General features: G+C 33.4%; 1 protein-coding gene across 1 annotated transcript; it reads right to left on the bottom strand.

Moving 5' to 3' along the window:
• Window positions 1–3,494: 3,494 nt before the first annotated feature.
• LOC111390740 (PLASMODESMATA CALLOSE-BINDING PROTEIN 3-like) lies at window positions 3,495–8,903 on the bottom strand. The gene is made up of 4 exons (XM_023015838.1): window positions 8,611–8,903; window positions 7,924–8,163; window positions 7,114–7,147; window positions 3,495–3,962 (listed from the first exon to the last, which is right to left on the bottom strand). Exons 1-4 carry the CDS (start codon window positions 8,666–8,668, stop codon window positions 3,734–3,736), a joined length of 561 nt encoding a protein of 186 aa, XP_022871606.1. The 5' UTR covers window positions 8,669–8,903; the 3' UTR covers window positions 3,495–3,733.
• Between the last annotated feature and the right edge of the window lie 8,935 nt (window positions 8,904–17,838).

Genomic DNA, 17,838 nt, shown 5'->3' with positions numbered 1-17,838 from the left:
GTCAAGCCATGTGTGTGGAATGGAACCGAACTGTGCTTTGTTCTCATCTAATCGTTATTGTGATTGCACGTTTTATGCGACTTTGTTCCACCGAAGCATCAAAGCAACATTGTTAAAGATTTCAGCATATTTTGAGTGAGGGAATTTTTAACGTTGAAAGCACTCGAACCACAGTGAACTTGTAAGTAGGATTGACAGTGTCTGGTGGTTGTCGATCAAACTACACGATATCAACAAGTTGACATGACTTGTTATTCGAGTCTAATTCAAGTTGTGCAGATGATCAAATAAAGATGGCATGGTAGTTCATTCCGAGGGTCAATATGAGTGAAATACATCTAAAAAGCATACTTTGCTCTCCTCGTGTTTAGAATGATTTTTGTGAAGGCTTTCTTTTTCTTGAGCCTTTTGCTTGTGTAAATGTGCGTGCATCTTGCGATGGAAATTTCTTTGTTCAATTCTACTGTCTGGATTTTGAGATTATTGAAGCCTCTTGCTTATAAGAACATATATTTATTTAATGCGCGCTCACGCGTGCGTATGTCTCCTTGAAATTATTTTGGAAAAGTGAATTGCCATGGCCTGTAGCATATTTGATCATTAACTCAGAGTATGCTCATAAAGGTACTTTACTCGTTTATTTAGGTTCTTAAATCTATTTAATATTTGATTACTAGGAACTGATTTCTAATCATGTTATGTATATATTATTTTCTAAGTGAAAATCCCTACCTGGAGTTTATTCAAGCAAAAAGGAAGAGATGCGCGAAGATAGCCAAAAACACAGTAGAAGGGGTGAGCCATCCCTCTTCCAAGTTGGCTGAAATCGTTATTAAAACATATGTGGGTAGATATTTTAAGCATGATTTTTTAACCAATAAACATTGGATACGTAAGATGAATAAAATGTGAATGCATAACAGAATCGGTTTTAAGCTCACAATTAAACAACCGCCTTTTATTCTCTAAAATGGCTCAATTGCTTCCAAGTATTTAAAGGAAATATATAAATGTTCCCGGTTAAGAAAAGGAGGACATGCAAATTCAAATATCTTTCTTTCAAGTAGTCATTTGTTCTCTTGTTATTGTTTGAGCATCGAAAATTTGAGCATTGAAATCATAGAGTTTAGGAGGAAAGAACCTTGACTAGGTAAGTTGAATTTAATGATTGTAATTTTACAGTTAACGACCGGGGAGAAAAAGAAATTAGGTGGTCAAAATCCTCTAAATGTTGGGAGTACAGTCCACGAGCATAGAAATGGTGACCAAGTTCACCATGATCAAGATAAGATGTACACATTTCTTGGGGGCCTGAAGCAACAGATGAAAGATATTGGTTATACACAAGATCCTAGATTCGGTTGGCCAAGAAACTGAGGAAGCTCATAGCTATTGCCGAAGACTTGATGAATTCTCCAGCTTGATCCACATTGCGAACAATTAAAAATTTCGGCGTTTGCGTGGAGTGAGCTGAGGATCGTCTCAACAATAGTTGGCAGGGAAATGGTTGCTCGAGATGCCATGAGATTTCACATTATTATTTATTAGAGATGGATTATGCGCTTAGATTATTGGGGAAGTGGCGAAATTTGTCGTTTATTTCTTTATTATTTATTGCTCAATAATTAATTAATTTAAAAAATTATTTAATTACAAAATTTATTACTAAAACTATTTAATTAAAAATTATATTTAATGAACTAAAATATTGCATTTATTAATAAATTGAAAAAATTAAATTGAATATGACAATTAAAAAAAATACACTGAACGCATAACAAAAGGCTACATATGATAAAAGTAACAACTAGTTTTGTAATTTAATTCTGGAGATTAGTATCTTCATTCCACAAATGATCAATTAACGAATTTTGAAGTGAAATGTACCTATCTTCCTTGATTTGTCTATCTCAAACAAGAAATTCTTGAAATTGAGTATTTTCATTTACAACCATATCAACTTATGAAGTTGACGTTTCTGTTGATAGGTAAAAATGAAATGTGACTTTTAGATCAACTTTCGAGAAAAAAGTGTGTCTTTTGCTAATGAAATTAGAGCAAAGCATACAGTAATTTGCATAAAAGGAAGTAGCAATAGAAATGCAATTTTGCTTTCAAAGGTGTCTTAACTCTACGTAGGAAAGGGACAATCGGTCCCTATTTATAGGATGGAAGAACACACCACTTGGCCACCTCATGCCATTTCAGCTAAAATGTCATCCTAGAAATACATGCCACTTATCATCCAAAATTTCATTGCTTTGATTGGTCGTTGAGGTCGGCCAAGCAAGTCATCATGGCGTCTAAGCCTCAACTATGACATCAAGTAATGATGACCTGACGCTAAATAATCATTGCTCGCTTGTTATTGGTGGTAAAATAGGTATTGACATCAAAAGTGTCATGTGCCAAACTTGAAGTGGTTGAAGGTGAGATGGAACAGTGTAGCAAGACTTTATTAATCATTAGTTTCCTTCAAATTACGAAGGCCAATGTTCGAGTTGAATGTATAGCTCGATCTTCTAGTTTGTTTACTTGGGTCTCCTAATTCTTTTTCTAACCCAATTAGGTCGGATACCAACAACTTCCATCCATTCTTCAATTCTTACATTAATATTATGTTCATCCTCGATTATCATATTATGCATAATAATGCAAATAGTCATTATTGTTTTAGTTTAATGTTGTATTGTATTTTAAATTTTATTTTTAGATATTAATGTTGTTCTAGTTCTAAGTTCTTTATTTTTAATTATCAAATTTGTAACTTTTTAAGTTTTAATGAGCAATTTTAATTTTAATGTGTTCAATACTCATTATATATTGTTTGATTAGAATTTACAAATAAATGTTAATTAAAAATAAATAATCAAATTAAAATAAATTTAAATCATAAAATACTAAATGGATAGGAAAATGATATAAAAGGAATTACAATTTGTTGTGATATAAAATGAAGGACAAAACTTGATGAAAAACTTCAAAAATTGCACTAAATGAATAGTGGTACACATTACACCAAATTGGTACGATGATTTGATGTATCGTTGGAGGAGAATTTTACATCAAATAGGCATAAAATGTAGAATTATGCTTGATGTACATAATTTTATGTACATAGGGAGTGTCCATACACTCACATGAACTACTAGGACTTGGGTCTCTCTCTTGGAGGGGGCATCAGATACATATATCTTTACCGATTAACTAATTTTTAAATGTTAGAATAGATCCTAAAGAGACACAGCTTCCTCATGAATTTATCTTGAATCGAGAACTTTTGGTTCAACTTTATCCAAGTTTTGCCAAGGGAGCAACCCCATTTTTCATTTTGAATTGGTCAAAATATGCGAAATTTCTTACTTTTCATGCAAGATTAGAAATTATGTACACCAAGCTTTATCCTAAAATTTAACATTATTCAAGACACCAAATTGATAGAATTATTTTATGTATACCAATTTGGTGTACCATTAGAGATGTCCTGAGAAGAATTAATGAAAAACCCAAAGTATTAATTAACAGACATCCAGTTATCATAAAGCATATGTGGACTAGCAAACAGCAACTACACACTGAAGGAAATTTGAAGCCCGTAAATACACGAAAGAACAAAATTAAGGTTGTCTTAAAATATAGATTCACATGCATGTTCATTTCTGCACATCATCACTTTCTGATATGGATCTGGAATAGCCAACACTTCCCATTAAGAGTCATTCATCTTTCTTCTTTAACCACACAAGAAAACGAGTCCCAAAAACAGGGCGATAATGGAGGGGAGGCTGCTTTTTCTTAGTAAAATCTCGGCATCACTAATGTCATTGTTGATGCTAGAAGGGCCTAGGCCACTGCTACCACCACCTAGTATGCCTGTGGAAGGAGTTGTGACGACCGGCGAACCACCACTGGGAAGGCTGGTGGAAGGTGTCGTGGTGGTCGATACTGGCGTGGCTGTGCCGCTGAACAAATTAATGACAAAAGGTTACACATCAAAGATTTTTAGACCAGACGTAGGAAAGTCATATGAGGAATGACTCTAATACAGTTACTATGCAAATTGACTATCAAATGATAAGAAATTATAATCTATAATATTTCAACATAGGCCAGGGTGATAGAATTATTTGAATATTTCCTTTTCTAGCCTTTTCACTGGTGTTTAATTACTATGCTAGACATCAACTGGCTTTTGGGATAGAGAGAAGAAATTGAGAACGTAAAACAAAGTCTTGTTTTCAATAATTTTAAGTCAGCAGTGGGAATCTGTTGATGCCACTTTATTCGACTCTAGAATTCATTTTGTGAAGGGCAGTGCTTTGCATAGCACCGTTTACAGCCCTCTCACAGTTCGGAGGGCCCACGCGCAATAAAAAATTTGCGGGCCCCCCCACTTGTAAAGGGGCTGTAGCCCAAGCTGTACAAACAGCATTTCTGTCTTTATTAGCACTAGGTTCTGGGTAGAGGAGAAATCCAGCTGTACTGGCCATTCTGGGGCCCTGTTGTAATATACGTACACCAGCATTTTACACCTCCTCACACAATAGAGGCTCACTTTCTTTTTTTTTAGGCGTGGGCCCCCTCACTTATGTGAGGAGCGTGTACACCAACGTGTCACAAGTAACAAGATTCTCTGGAGCCGAGACAGAAATTTGCAGGCCCAACATGCCTACAAGTTCTGGGCATGGTCTAGCTCGTCTCTTACGGATAACCAGCCATGCCTACACTCCTTGACAAAAGCCTCGGCGTCTATATTCCTTTCATGGGCTGCCCTGTGCTACCTAGCTTTGACCGAACACATTTTAACACCTCTAGGTCTGTAATGTTTGACATGGAGAGGAAGAGAAATGATAGAACAAACAGTACATAGGATTATAATTTACTCCCGTTTGGCCCCCCCATTAATTTCTATTACATTACATTATATTTTTCTCTCCTCTATTTTTAACTACACAATCTTCCATAAAATAATATTACACATAAATCAAAAAAATTTCCTTATTTTTCAACTACTTATTTTTTTTTTAAAAATATTATTATACTCATTTTCAACTCTACAAACTGGGGGCGAAATCGGGGGGAGCGGGGGTAAAATGTAAGACAACACAAATCTTAAGGCAACTGGCATCCAAAGGATTTGAAATGGACTTCTCATAACTGCACCCATTAAGTCTAGTGCCTGCAAGACTGATCTGATTCCTTCAATATGGACAAAAGGACAGGTCTAGGTGTCTGGGTCAAAATCTTGAAATAGCCACCACAACTTTTTGACTTAAATTCTTTTGAACAGCAAAAAGAGTAAAAAGGGTATAGTATAAACAAAAGTTTGTTTCCATCTATCCTTTTAAGAAAGTGGCACAGTAAAAACCCAATTATTACCATCTAGTAGCAGTAAAAATGTAAAATAAAACAAAGAGGAAGCTTTGGATTCTACTATCGCCAATTATTGCCCATCTTTTTAAGTTGATTAGTACACTCACACATCCAATGGAGCGAACTGTGTGCACAGCATGGCACACAGCTCAATTCATAGCACCCTCATATTGAGGGGCCCGTGTCATTTTTTATTGGTACGGACCCCACCGAACTGTGAAGTACTGTACAAACAATTTATTCCCACATCCAATAATAGGCAATGAGGTCAAGAACACAATCATAAATAACACGATAAAGCAAAAGAGTAGATAAACAACGAAAAGAAAAGAGGGTAGGGATTCTTGCTTATGTTAAAAATGAAAAAAAGAAAAAAAAGTGATTTATCTATCAAGAGACTTGTACTTTTATTTATTTATAATTTGTAAGCCCTATTAAATGCATATATGATGAGCGAGAAAAAAATTGTGAAATCTATAAAAATATGTAGATAAAAATCGAATTTGACCAACTTATAAGCAATTATAAACTTTGTCAAACATGCACTTGAGCAGAAAAATAAAATGTAGAGCCCATAGGTCCAAAATGTAGAACTAACAGTTAAATTTAAAAAAAAAAAAAAAAAAAAGTCGTGTCAGGTCATCTCAAAAATGGATTGTGCAAACTCGATTGGTTTACACACTAGTCAAGGGATTATATGAGTGGCCTTAACATTCTCCTACAGTTTAATGACCGAAAAAAAAAAAAGGGTGAAGGTGAAAAAGTTACAGATAAATCTACTAAAATGATGAAGGCAAAAGCATCTGATTGTGAATCAAAGGATGAGATTGAAATGCTTGACAAAATCATTCCACATCAAGAACAGGTTTGCTTTATCGATGTTCATCCCATTAAGAGACAAAATATGAATAATTAATGACCTTTTTTGAAGGGGAGTCTAATATTTTTCAATACCAAAACAAAGTCCCCATTTGTCTACCATTAAAAATAGAAAAATGAGTTTTGCAATAACAAATTTTTGAAGAATGTGTGATTTAAAAATAGAGAAAAATTTTAAATTTACGTGAAAAAGATTCAAAAGTGAGAATGGATGATTGAAAATGAATTTGAAAAAAAAGAGTTTCAAAATATGTTAAATTGAGTTGGAGTGGGACCTTCTTGCACCAGAACTCGAGTAAAGCTATTTTTTTCCCCTCCCCAGGGCAACAAAAGACTCTTAGGTTATACAAAAACAACACACTAATTTGTGGCCCTGAGCCTCCTATGAAATAACAATGTAGCTATTGTTTGGTGGTGATTAAAATCAAAATTTCAGTAGATTTTGATAAAAATTGATGAAATACGTGATTGAAAAATTATGAGTCTTATAAAATTTGTGATTAAAGTTAGCTGTTAACTTTGATTTAGATTAAAATTTTAATTTCTATCAAACAAGGACATATTGTTAATTTAACCCTTGTTTGACAACCATTATTTGGAAAAAAAAAAAAAAGAAGAAAATTTTGAATAGTAATTTTTAGGAGATCGTGCGATTAAAAAGTAAGAAAAAATTTTAAATTTATGCGCAAAATATTTTATTGTGTGAATGTGTAATAGAAAATAAATACATAGAAAAAATAGTTTGAAAATAATGATTGTTAAATAGGGGCTTAATTTTTTTAATTATTAAATTCTTGAATTTTCTTGGTTCAGAATATAGACAAATAAATCAGGTACTAGTAACTCCAGTATTAATCTTACCTCGCACTTGCAGGGTAAGAACATCCAGTCGTGCCTGTAAATCAACCCAAAGATAAGAGTGAGTACAAAAAAAACAATGTTTAATAAACAAGAATAGTTGTAATAATATTTGCTAAGGTCAAAAACACTCTTTTAGTCACAGAAAGTAAAATTTAACTTTAATCACCTAAGTTTCATTTTTTATTTTAGTTCCTTTATCCATTTTCCTTAAATCGAATGTTGCAGACACAAAAGATGACGTAAGCCCGTTAGTTATGTCTAGCCTCACAATTGTGTTCCCCTAGCCAAATTTCAGCGACTCGAGTGAAATCTCCATAGATATTCACAGTAAGTTTGGTGACTAGCAATAATTCTAGAATTAAGTTTGTTGCCAGATTTGTTGAAGGAGAAGACGCATAAGAAAAATGAGAAAAATGATTGGATGGCATCATCGGCTTTTTTCAAACAGTCCAATGAACTTCTGTCACTTAGACATTCTGTCATCTAATATATCAATGTAGCATGATTGATAATTCTAACCATACATGTTACGTTGTACTATAGTAATAATATTTTAGCCCACATTCACACACCCAACTAACAGTATAATGAACCCTGCTACTCAAACTGGGCACTCAAACAGGGCCTAGGATAGACGAGGTGGCACCGCCTCAGCCCCTATCATGGGGACCGTTTGAAAGCCCCTGATCGAGTAGCATAATACACAGCCTAATGATTGGAATTTTTAATTTTCATTTTTTTAATATTGTTCTTAACTATCGAGTCGAGTTCATCTTACTGAACATGCTACCAGAGTTTGTGGACACTTACTGGGATCAGATGTGACTGTGTAGGCAGTGCCTGAAAAATCACAGGCTGTTGGGGTTTGGCCTTTCCTTTGGAAATAACTGTTCACGGCATAATTGCAGTGAGCCCTCACAGTGTTGGGGTTGAAACAAGGTCCATTTTGATGAGTGGGATTGCAATCAGCCCCTGCACCACATGCATAGTCCAGTGTCTTTTGCAAGGCTTGATTACTCAATCCCTCCTTGCAAATGCACCAAATGGCACCTACCAAAATCCGACAATAAATGACAAGAAATTAAGCAAAACCTCCTTAATATCAATTAATGGCATGTCTGGCTAAGCTTAAAGAAAGTAAACTAACATCTTTTACTTACTTCAGTAAGTAAAAAAAAAAAAAAAAGATACAGTCTAAGGATCCTACTACCCAAAAAGAAAAAAAGAGGAGAGAAGATAATGAAAAGATCCATTTGTGCAGGCAAAATGAAAAAAATAAATGAGAGAAGGATCAAGAATTCTTTGCAGAACCCCAATTTGATTCCAAAAACTTTGTAGTATTATGGGATTTTTCAGAAATTATTTAGTAAATTCACAAGAAAGTCTTGTGACACCATTTTTTTGTGTAAATGCATAAATACTGATATGATATACCATTATATTATACGCAGATTTAAGCCATAAAGGGGGACAGAAATTGTAGTTGAAAATGCTTACTCGAATGAGCAGCCATGGCTAAAATGAGCACAAGCACCAGAACCAAACATCTAGCCATGTGAAAAGGGATTACACACAATTTTGAGAACAAGAAATGGTGAAAAATAGAGCACAAAAGCGACTGTAAAAAGGCTGTTGCAACTGTAAATAGAAGATGAGATGAGTGTGAGAGTAAGTGCGTGTTTTGCGTGTGAATGAGAGAGATAGATTGAGAGAAAAGGGTGTACGGAATATGGTGAATGCTAGTGGAATGAAGCTGGCCCAGTGTCCGCTCGTGATCAACTTTTTTAGGCTTCTATTTGTGTTTGTTTCTTTTCGAATTGGGTGCTTATCTTTTCTTTTTAACAATTTTTTGACTACCAAGAACTCAAATGCTATGGTTATAAATTAAGAATGGAAATTGAACTCTAAGAATCAAGTTTCCCATTGTTCTTCTGCAACTCAGTGGTACTGTGATCGATTGTTAACCAAATGATCGTAAGTTTTAATTCTAGATATTTGATTGTTTCTATTTTTGTATCTTTCTCGGCATATCACATTGTCATAAATTTGAAAATCATTGTCAATTTCTCAGCATGGATCCAAGATAATCCTTTGTTCCATGTATGAAATATTGATGTTGAACGTATAAATGCTCCATTTTCAAGGTCGATGACCAAATCACGATACACGATAGATGTTTATCTCCACCAATGTTTTTCCTTTTCTTCTATCTTGTAGTTTGTGATTCATAAATAAGCTATAACTATACTACGGTGAGAGGCGTAAACTTGATCATAACGTAATCTATGGCGATTTAATTATTGCAAAATACATAAAAATGATGTTTGACTTACTTTAGGATCAACTAATTATGTTGTGGGCTAACATGATCGAAATAATTAAAATAGATCCAAAATATTGTCACTGGATACATGATCCCTTCTCGGATGCAGTTCGCATCTTTCTTCTTATTTTTAATTCAAATCATATTTAAAAAGAAAAATTGAAATTGAAAGAATATATAAAAAAACAAAAAAGTAAATAGGGAAAGATGGACAATTTGAAGTTATTTAAATGCTCGTCTTCCCTCAAGTTCTCGACATAAAGGAGAGGGCCACAACCCGGTTGCATCTCTAATGTCGGTATAACTTAGGAAGAAATATAGTAGGCTTGGACACCGGTGGGTCGGTCCGAGTATCTTAATATCCAGAAGCACCCATTATATTTCGGGTATTTCGTAAATAAAATCATTCGAATTCTTGTAATTATTGAAATCATACTCAAACTCGAATCATCAGTTTGGGTTCGGGATCGGGTTCGATTCTATCCATAATATTTTATTATATATATTTAATGAACATTTTCATATAGAGACCATTTCACTATGCATATCTAACACACATTACCACTCGAAAATATTTGTGCAAGGAAAAATTTTATAGGAAATCTTTAAGAAGTAAAGAAATCTAGCTACATGACTTAAGAAGTGAGACTAAATACCAAGTAAAGGAGAAAATTAAAGCATCAAGAAGTAAATTTCAATTTGAGAACAAATATTTTTCTTAATAAATCTTATTTAACTAAAGCCTATAATCTAATCGTGGATAGCATTTAAATTTTTCTACTCTCAAAACAAATTGACATAAAAAATACTAATGAGCCAAAATGGTGAATGACTCTTTTTGGCTCAATGGAGAAGATGAATGGCTCATTTTAAATTAACTCATTATAAATTGACTACCCATTTAATATGTCTTTCTAAATTTTTCCAGTGACACAAGATGACAGCAACAGTAGTTGTGGAATTGTGAAATATAATGTGTTCACGATATTTTTTCTTTATTTAACTTAATCATTTAAAGTATTTTCAGATTCATGTTGCTGCTACTGTTATTTATGGACTAAGTTGATGGCGAAAAAAAGGGGTGAAGTGGGTGAGGACAATTTTACCCTTGTTTATGGAAAGAAAAAGATATTTTTGTATTTAATTAACAGAAAAACTGAAGGAATATGAACGGAAGGACGTCCAGCGCAAAGAAAGATTGAAATGAGGGCAAAAATGCCAAAAAATGAAAGGTAGGGACGTTTTCCACAATAGACTTGAAAGGTAGGGACGTTTTGTGCCAATTACCCGAATGTTTAACGGAAAAACTGACGAAATATGGACGGAAGGACGTCCAGCGCAAAGAAAGGTTGAAATGAGGGCAAAAATGCCAAAAAATGAAAGGTAGGGACGTTTTCCACAATAGACTTAAAAGGTAGGGACGTTTTGTGCCAATTACCCTTTTTTTTTTCTTTTGTGGGAATTGGACTGGAACATCCGATTTCAATTCAAGAGATTCGATTCTGGTTAACATGTCTAAGCCGAAAAATATAGTGTCTAATTCCTTAATTATAATTATTAAACCTGATATTTCCCCAAAGTTGTTTTATTAAAATGGGAAAAAAAATAAAAAATAAACAAAAATATAATTACCACAAAACGTTTCCATAATTTACCTTCACTACTAATGAGAGAATATTGTGGTAAGTGTCCTTGTCTGGCCTGACTCCTGAGCAAAAAAAATTGAAAAATTGACCAAACCAATAAAATCAAATTGACTTGGGTCAGTTCGACACAGGTAATTGGTTTGATTTGATCTTCTTTTAAACAAACAATGGCGGGTCAATTTAGCATAATTTGAAGTTTCAAACCCCTGGTTAACTGAACTAACCAACCTACTTACATGTTTACCCATTTTTTAAGAAAAATAAAAATCAAAAGATAAGTTATAATCTCAGAACTATATTTTGATTCCCTCCAATTTATGGTGTTGTTGATAAGTAATAGTCTTGAAATTTTTTTTTACAAGCTCATTATATTATACGTAACCTTTTTTCCTGCTCAAATAGTCAGGCTACATAATACATAAAAAACAACAAAATTCTTAAGTCTTTCATTGATCCATCTCTATTAACCTAATTTTAATTGTTTGTCAATAGTTTCTGTAATATAAAGTTATTAGGTTTTTTTTTTTTTTTTTTTTTTTTTTTTTTTTTTTTTTTTTTTTTTTTTTTTTTTTTTTTTTTTTTTTTTTTTTTTTTTTTTTTTTTTTTTTTAAGTTCAATTTGGACTAAAAACTCAAATTGATTAACTGCACCAAAGGAACCAAACCTAACCAATGGTTCAGTTCAATTCAGTTAAACAGTTAAAGTGGATAATTTGATTTTAGTTTAGGGTTGGAGTCGAAACCGACTCAAACCAACCCACTTATAGGACTAGTCCTTGTGCTCTAATACATTTCTCAGCTGTCATTAGTGTTTTTATTCAAAAATAATTGATAATTGACTCTCAAAATTTGTACTTTTGTTGACATTTATTTGAACCATTAAAATTCTAAACGTTTCCAACACAATATGAGATCGAGTCCCCAGATGATGAAAGATGATAGCGTGGGTACTAAAATTGTAGGTGACTTTCAAATGAATTAAAGATGGAAGCAAAATCTTCATGTCCCTTAATATTTCTCTAATTTTAGTGTGAAAGTTGCGATGCAATTTGAACTTTCACATTATCGATTTTTGTCACGTGGGGATCCAAACTCGCAGTATTAAGGAAGTTTTAGAGTCAAAGCTTTACTTTTAAAATGTAAAGAAACTGTTTCCACACTACCTGAAAGATTGGGGAATCTCATCCTAATTTTCCGAAATTATTGCACTAATTAACTCAACTATTTCTAAATGTCAAAATTGTCTTTAATGGGCCATGGCTTTTGGGTCTGTTAAAAGGACCTTGATATTGACTTGGGTCAGCCCAGAACCACTTTGGGCTTCTTTTAGCTAACCAAATTTCAACAGATATTGACACAAGTAGCACTATAATCGGGTATTATATAACTACCTTAACATCTTTCCTAAGAATTTCAACTTTTGCAAATCGCTCGTAGATCAGCTCGTAAAAAGAATAATAAAAGACAGCTTTTAAATTTTGCACGAGATTTTCATCATTCCCGACTGAAATCTAGTTTAATTCATATATTCTATCCCAGTTGAATACGAGATTCAACTCCTAATATAAATTAGGGATTTTGTGTATTTGTTGATCCTAGTGAAAGAATTTTATTTTGTTTTTATTAGACTAGAACTTGAACCCACACATGATAGAAAACCCCAGATTGTAATGGTTAGGGGTGAATGATCCATTATTACTTATATCGTACCTACACAAGTTCCAATACTTAATTTTGACTAAAAGTCAGAAATTTCATACTCAATTCTACGTATCTTATTTATTTCAAAGGCATCCTACGAAGCTTGACAATCATTGCAAACATACTTCTTACACAGGTTTTCCCATTAAGAAAATCATTCTTCACATCCAATTGGTAGAGGGACTAACTTGAATTAGCTGCAAGAGATATCAAGACTTTGATCGTATTTATTTTTAATTTCCAATTAAGCAAAAGTTCCTTAATCGTTTAACATGTTTCCACATATCCTTTTCCAACAAGCCTTACTTTATATCTGTCAATAGTCCAAATATATTTATACCTTATCGACAAATCCATTTACAATCGACAGTGTCTTCCATAAGGTAATTTAATAATATTCCTAGTCCCATTTTTTCCTGAAAATATCATCTCTTCTAGAACATCTTTCTTCCACGTTGGAATGCTAAGATCACAGTTTCATGAACCTCTCTACACAGTACACTAGAAAGATTAGATTTAAAAGCTTGAAAAGAATGTGATAAACGATGATATAACACAAAGTTAGAGATAGAATGAAGAGAATATGTATGAGGTTCTTTTTAAATTTAACGGATAAGTTATCACATTTAACTAGTGATTTAGGAACACTATTACTTGCTTGATGCATTCCTGTAATTGAATTTTGGATGTCGCTGTTGTATAGCTTCTGCGGGATGTTTTTGTCTTGAGTAAACTTGATGGACGACTCAAAAATTGTTGGAGACAACTTATAAAAAGGGCTATGTACGGGTTAATTTTTTATATATTTGTTTGACCAATTTTAACCGCCAAGAGCGTGATCAAAATAAAATTTATATGAATGAAAATTTGGACAGAGTTTCAGTATAACGATTACGTAAAACAAGGATTAAGAAGGAGTAGAAATAGAGAATAATTCAAGGTGAGACGTTATCTCTTTCCTTAAGACAAATTGCCCTGCTACAGTGTTCACGGTGAATGACACTTGTTTCCCAAGATATAATGGATTCACAACTTGTGGTAGCAGCACTTCAAACCACAAGAAACCGACGAACTTTTGACATAATTTCCCCTCTATAAAGGAAATGCATGGAAATGTTATGGAATTAAAAAGGAGAGAATTGCAAGAGAATAATGAATGCTCAATGCAATTGGTATATCCAAAACCATGTTCATAGGGTCCTATTTATAGATGTAGAAAGGGTGAAAATGAAGTAGTGTGGACCAAAACATGCATCATTTCAAAAAGTTGCAACACTTGGCCAAAACCTGCATCCTTTCGAAAAGTTGCAACACTTCATTTCTTCCAACTTTGGTTCGCAATTTCTCATTCATGTATCCTTTCCATCACACATGTATCATTTTCATACATACATCTCATTCTTAGACAACACAAATTTATTGAATACAAATACAAGTTTAAAATTATTCTTGTTAAGTAGAAATCTGGACACTAAATTCTTTCATATATCCGACACATGTAGGATATTGTTGAGGACGAGTTCTTTCCCGGATGTCATCTTCAAAGTGACTTTGTCTTATCCTTCAACTTTGGAACTTGCAGATTTTCCCATGTATAGCTATTTTCTATTCAATTCTTGATAGTTAGAGAACATCGCCTTGTCCGCACACACATGGTGGGTAGCGGTGGTGTCAATCGACCATTCTCTAATATTTTCAATCATGTTGCATTCGAACACTACTGCAGATAAACTTATTTCTTGCAATCCATTAGATAGAGTGTTATTTACAACCATGCGTGTTTGAGCATTCTTCTTTGACTTTTGACATTCACTTGAACGATATCCAGCCTTGCCACAGTTGTAATAATTCCCTTTGAACTTCTTAGCCTTTTTGGAATTGTCTCTTCGCGGTGCATAATTAGGAGCTTTTCGTTTCTTGTTTGTTGCATTTGGTTCCATTTCAACAAAATTTGCACCATCTTGATCAAGCGGCCTTCGTTCGATTTTCTAATTGTCCTCTTCAATCTTGAAGCGCACAATCAATTCTTCAAGTTTGTTTCCTTGCGTTTGTGCTTGAGGTAATTTTTGAAATCTCTCCACATAGGAGGGAGTTTCTCAATAATGGCAACCACTTGGAATGATTCACTCAATTCCATTTTCTCGGCATGGATGTCGTGCAACAAGACTTGAATCTCTTACACTTGGCTAATCACAATTTTGGAATCCACCATCTTGTTGTCCAAAAATTTGCCGACAATGAACTTCTTTATTCCGGCATCCTCGATTTTTTACTTTATCTCCAAAGAATCTCATAGTTCCTTGGCTGATTCCTTTGAACTATATACCCCATATAGTGTATTATCCAATCTGTTTAAGATATAGTTCTTGCATAGGAAGTTCGAATATTTCCATGCATTCAAAGAAATAATCGATTCACGATTATTTTCCCCTTCTTGTACAGCTGGTGCAGTTTCTTTTAGAAATTTAGCTAAATTAAGAGTGGTGAGATAAAACATCTTTTGTTGCCACCTCTTGAAATTTATCCCTGCAAATTTTTTCGACTTTTCCTCATGTGGGATAGTAGTATTATGCAACAGTATGGCCAACATTATTGGAACCATTTTGACTTGATGAAGTTCCGATGGTAGTCATTTCTGTTATAGAAACAGAAGTTCAACAAAATGATGATAATATAGGTGGAGGAATAGTACACAAAGCACTATTCAAACAAAGTAATGGTTGTCCACAACCAACCACAAAGATACAAAAATTTGTCTTAAGTTTGTTGGAGACAACTTATAAAAAGGGCTATGTAAGGGTTGGTTTTTGATATATTTGTTTGACCAGTTTTAACTCGTAAGAGCGTGATCAAAACACAATCTATATAAATGAAAATTTGGACAGAGTTTCGATATAACAATTACGCAAAACAAGGATTAAGGAGTAGAAATAGAGAATAATTCAAGGCGAGACGTTGTCTCTTTCCTTAAAACAAATTGCTCTACTACGGTGCTTATGGTGAATGACACTTGCCTCCTAAGATACAATGGATTCACAACTTGTGATAGCAACACTTCAAACCATAAGAAATCGACGAACTTTTGACAAAATTTTTCCTGTACAAAGGAAATGCATGAAAATGCTATGGAATTAGAAAGGAGAGAATTGCAAGAGGAGAATGAATGCTCAATGTAATTGGTGTACCCAAAATCATGTCCATAGGGTCTTATTTATAGATATAGAAAGGATGCAAATGAAGTGGTGTGGGCCAAAACATGCATCATTTCGAAAAGTTGCAATACTTGGCCAAAATCTGCATCTTTTCGAAAAGTTGCAACACTTCATTTCTTCCAACTTTAGCCCGCAATTTTTCATTCATCCGGAATTAGTTTCGAGATTCCAAATATACCACGACGATCTACTCGACGAGTAGAATAAGTTGGTCTATTTGCTTTTGTAATTTGACCATCGGATCAAGCCCGAATATTTGGTCAAAGTTGACATGTAGTCACACCTTTTCATTTTCCACTTTTACACACCTTTTTATTTTCCAATTTTTGGTTAATTATTTGAACCAATTTCTACAAAAACCTCTTTTATCGATTAGATACATAGCTGATCACAACAGGCAACATAAGTACAAGAAAACAACACATAATTGATTTATAGGTTGAATTAGTATTTGAACAAAGTAATCTTCTAAAAAATACTTAATTGGAGTGAATTGTCTTCCTTTTTTTTTTTTTTTTTTTTTTTTTGGTGGATAAAAAGCCATGTGTTTGGCTCGTATTTGAATGATGAAACATCAAAATTAACCATCACATAAAAAGGATCAAAGTTTTTGTATCCCTTTTTTAGTCATAGAATATTCTAAGAGAACGCAATTGTTTTTTTCTCAAATCCAATATATTATCAATAATCCATGTAAATATGAAAATGGTATTTTTGCATTCTTTTCTAACTTTTTATACCACACACCTGTATGACTATCACTTCAATCACTTTGTGCAGTTATTGTGTAACTTGGCCGAGACAATATGTGTAGGAGATGTCCATTCCCTCGGATATAGGCTGCAGTGAGAGGTGATGCTCGTCTTCAATAATAATAGCATTGTAGGCAACGCATCTAAAGGCATGACCTAATCATCTTGGAAGAGGCATGTGAGGTGGCAATGCAAAGTGTGGTGCTAACATTGCATAACTCTTTATCTTGGTTGTTATATGGCCAACCTCAAAGACAAAGGCGAGACATCTTGCCAAGTAAAATACCTATCTTGCGAGGCTAGGCATATCGTGAAGGAAGGAATTTATTATGTGAAATACCAAGATAGTCTCAGATTTTCACAATATTTGCTAATTGGGCTAGGAGTTACGAACCCACCAAAAGGACTCCTTAAACCATGTGAGTAAATGTGATGAATGTCAACACTTCACCATCATATCGATGCAACCTTCTCAAGATCTCACTACAACAACAAATGCTTGACCTTTAGTCAAATGGCAGATTGACCTCATTTGGCAAAGGAAACATGTCTAAAATACTTTTTAAGTACTTTTTAACTTATAACACATGATAATCTATTACTAGAGCACTGGAAAAACTCCCACTAAGTAACCAACCTCTAAATTAAAATTCTCAATTTTATAAGAATAATCATAAGTTAATAAAGTCAAAAAATTAATTATATATTTTTTATGAATGTATTTTGATGATTAAATAAAAAAAATAACTATCTGAAAAATAATTTATATTGAAAAATCAAGAAAATTACAGGGACCAAAAATCAAACTTTTCAAAAGGAATAATTACAGCTATGCTCCCAAACCTCAAAATATTGCATACTTTTTGTCTAACCTTTAATTTATTGCAATTGTCATCTCAAAATTTTCAATTTGTTATGGCTGAAGTTCAAATGGATGGATTCTATCCAAATTGTTGTTAGTTAACCAAAAATTTTAAATTTGACCAAATTCTAACCAAGACAAATTAATAACCATTTATTTTGATAAAATAATTAAATCCAGAATCAAAAAAATGAAAAATGAAAGAAAAAATAAAATCCATCTTCTACCCC

The sequence above is a fragment of the Olea europaea genome, unplaced genomic scaffold (genome assembly GCF_002742605.1).
Source record: "Olea europaea var. sylvestris unplaced genomic scaffold, O_europaea_v1 scaffold709, whole genome shotgun sequence".
In the NCBI taxonomy this organism is placed as follows: Eukaryota; Viridiplantae; Streptophyta; class Magnoliopsida; order Lamiales; family Oleaceae; genus Olea; species Olea europaea.
This window is presented reverse-complemented; position numbering and strand designations above follow the sequence as displayed.

Excerpts from the sequence above, each read along its gene's own strand:
- LOC111390740 (XM_023015838.1), bottom strand. The coding sequence starts at position 8,668 with ATGGCTAGATGTTTGGTTCTGGTGCTTGTGCTCATTTTAGCCATGGCT. Across the intron at positions 7,148-7,923 it reads CACAGTCACATCTGATCCCA|GCACGACTGGATGTTCTTAC; the intron begins GTAAGTGTCCAC and ends GTTGATTTACAG. Across the intron at positions 3,963-7,113 it reads TCTTACCCTGCAAGTGCGAG|CGGCACAGCCACGCCAGTAT; the intron begins GTAAGATTAATA and ends TAATTTGTTCAG.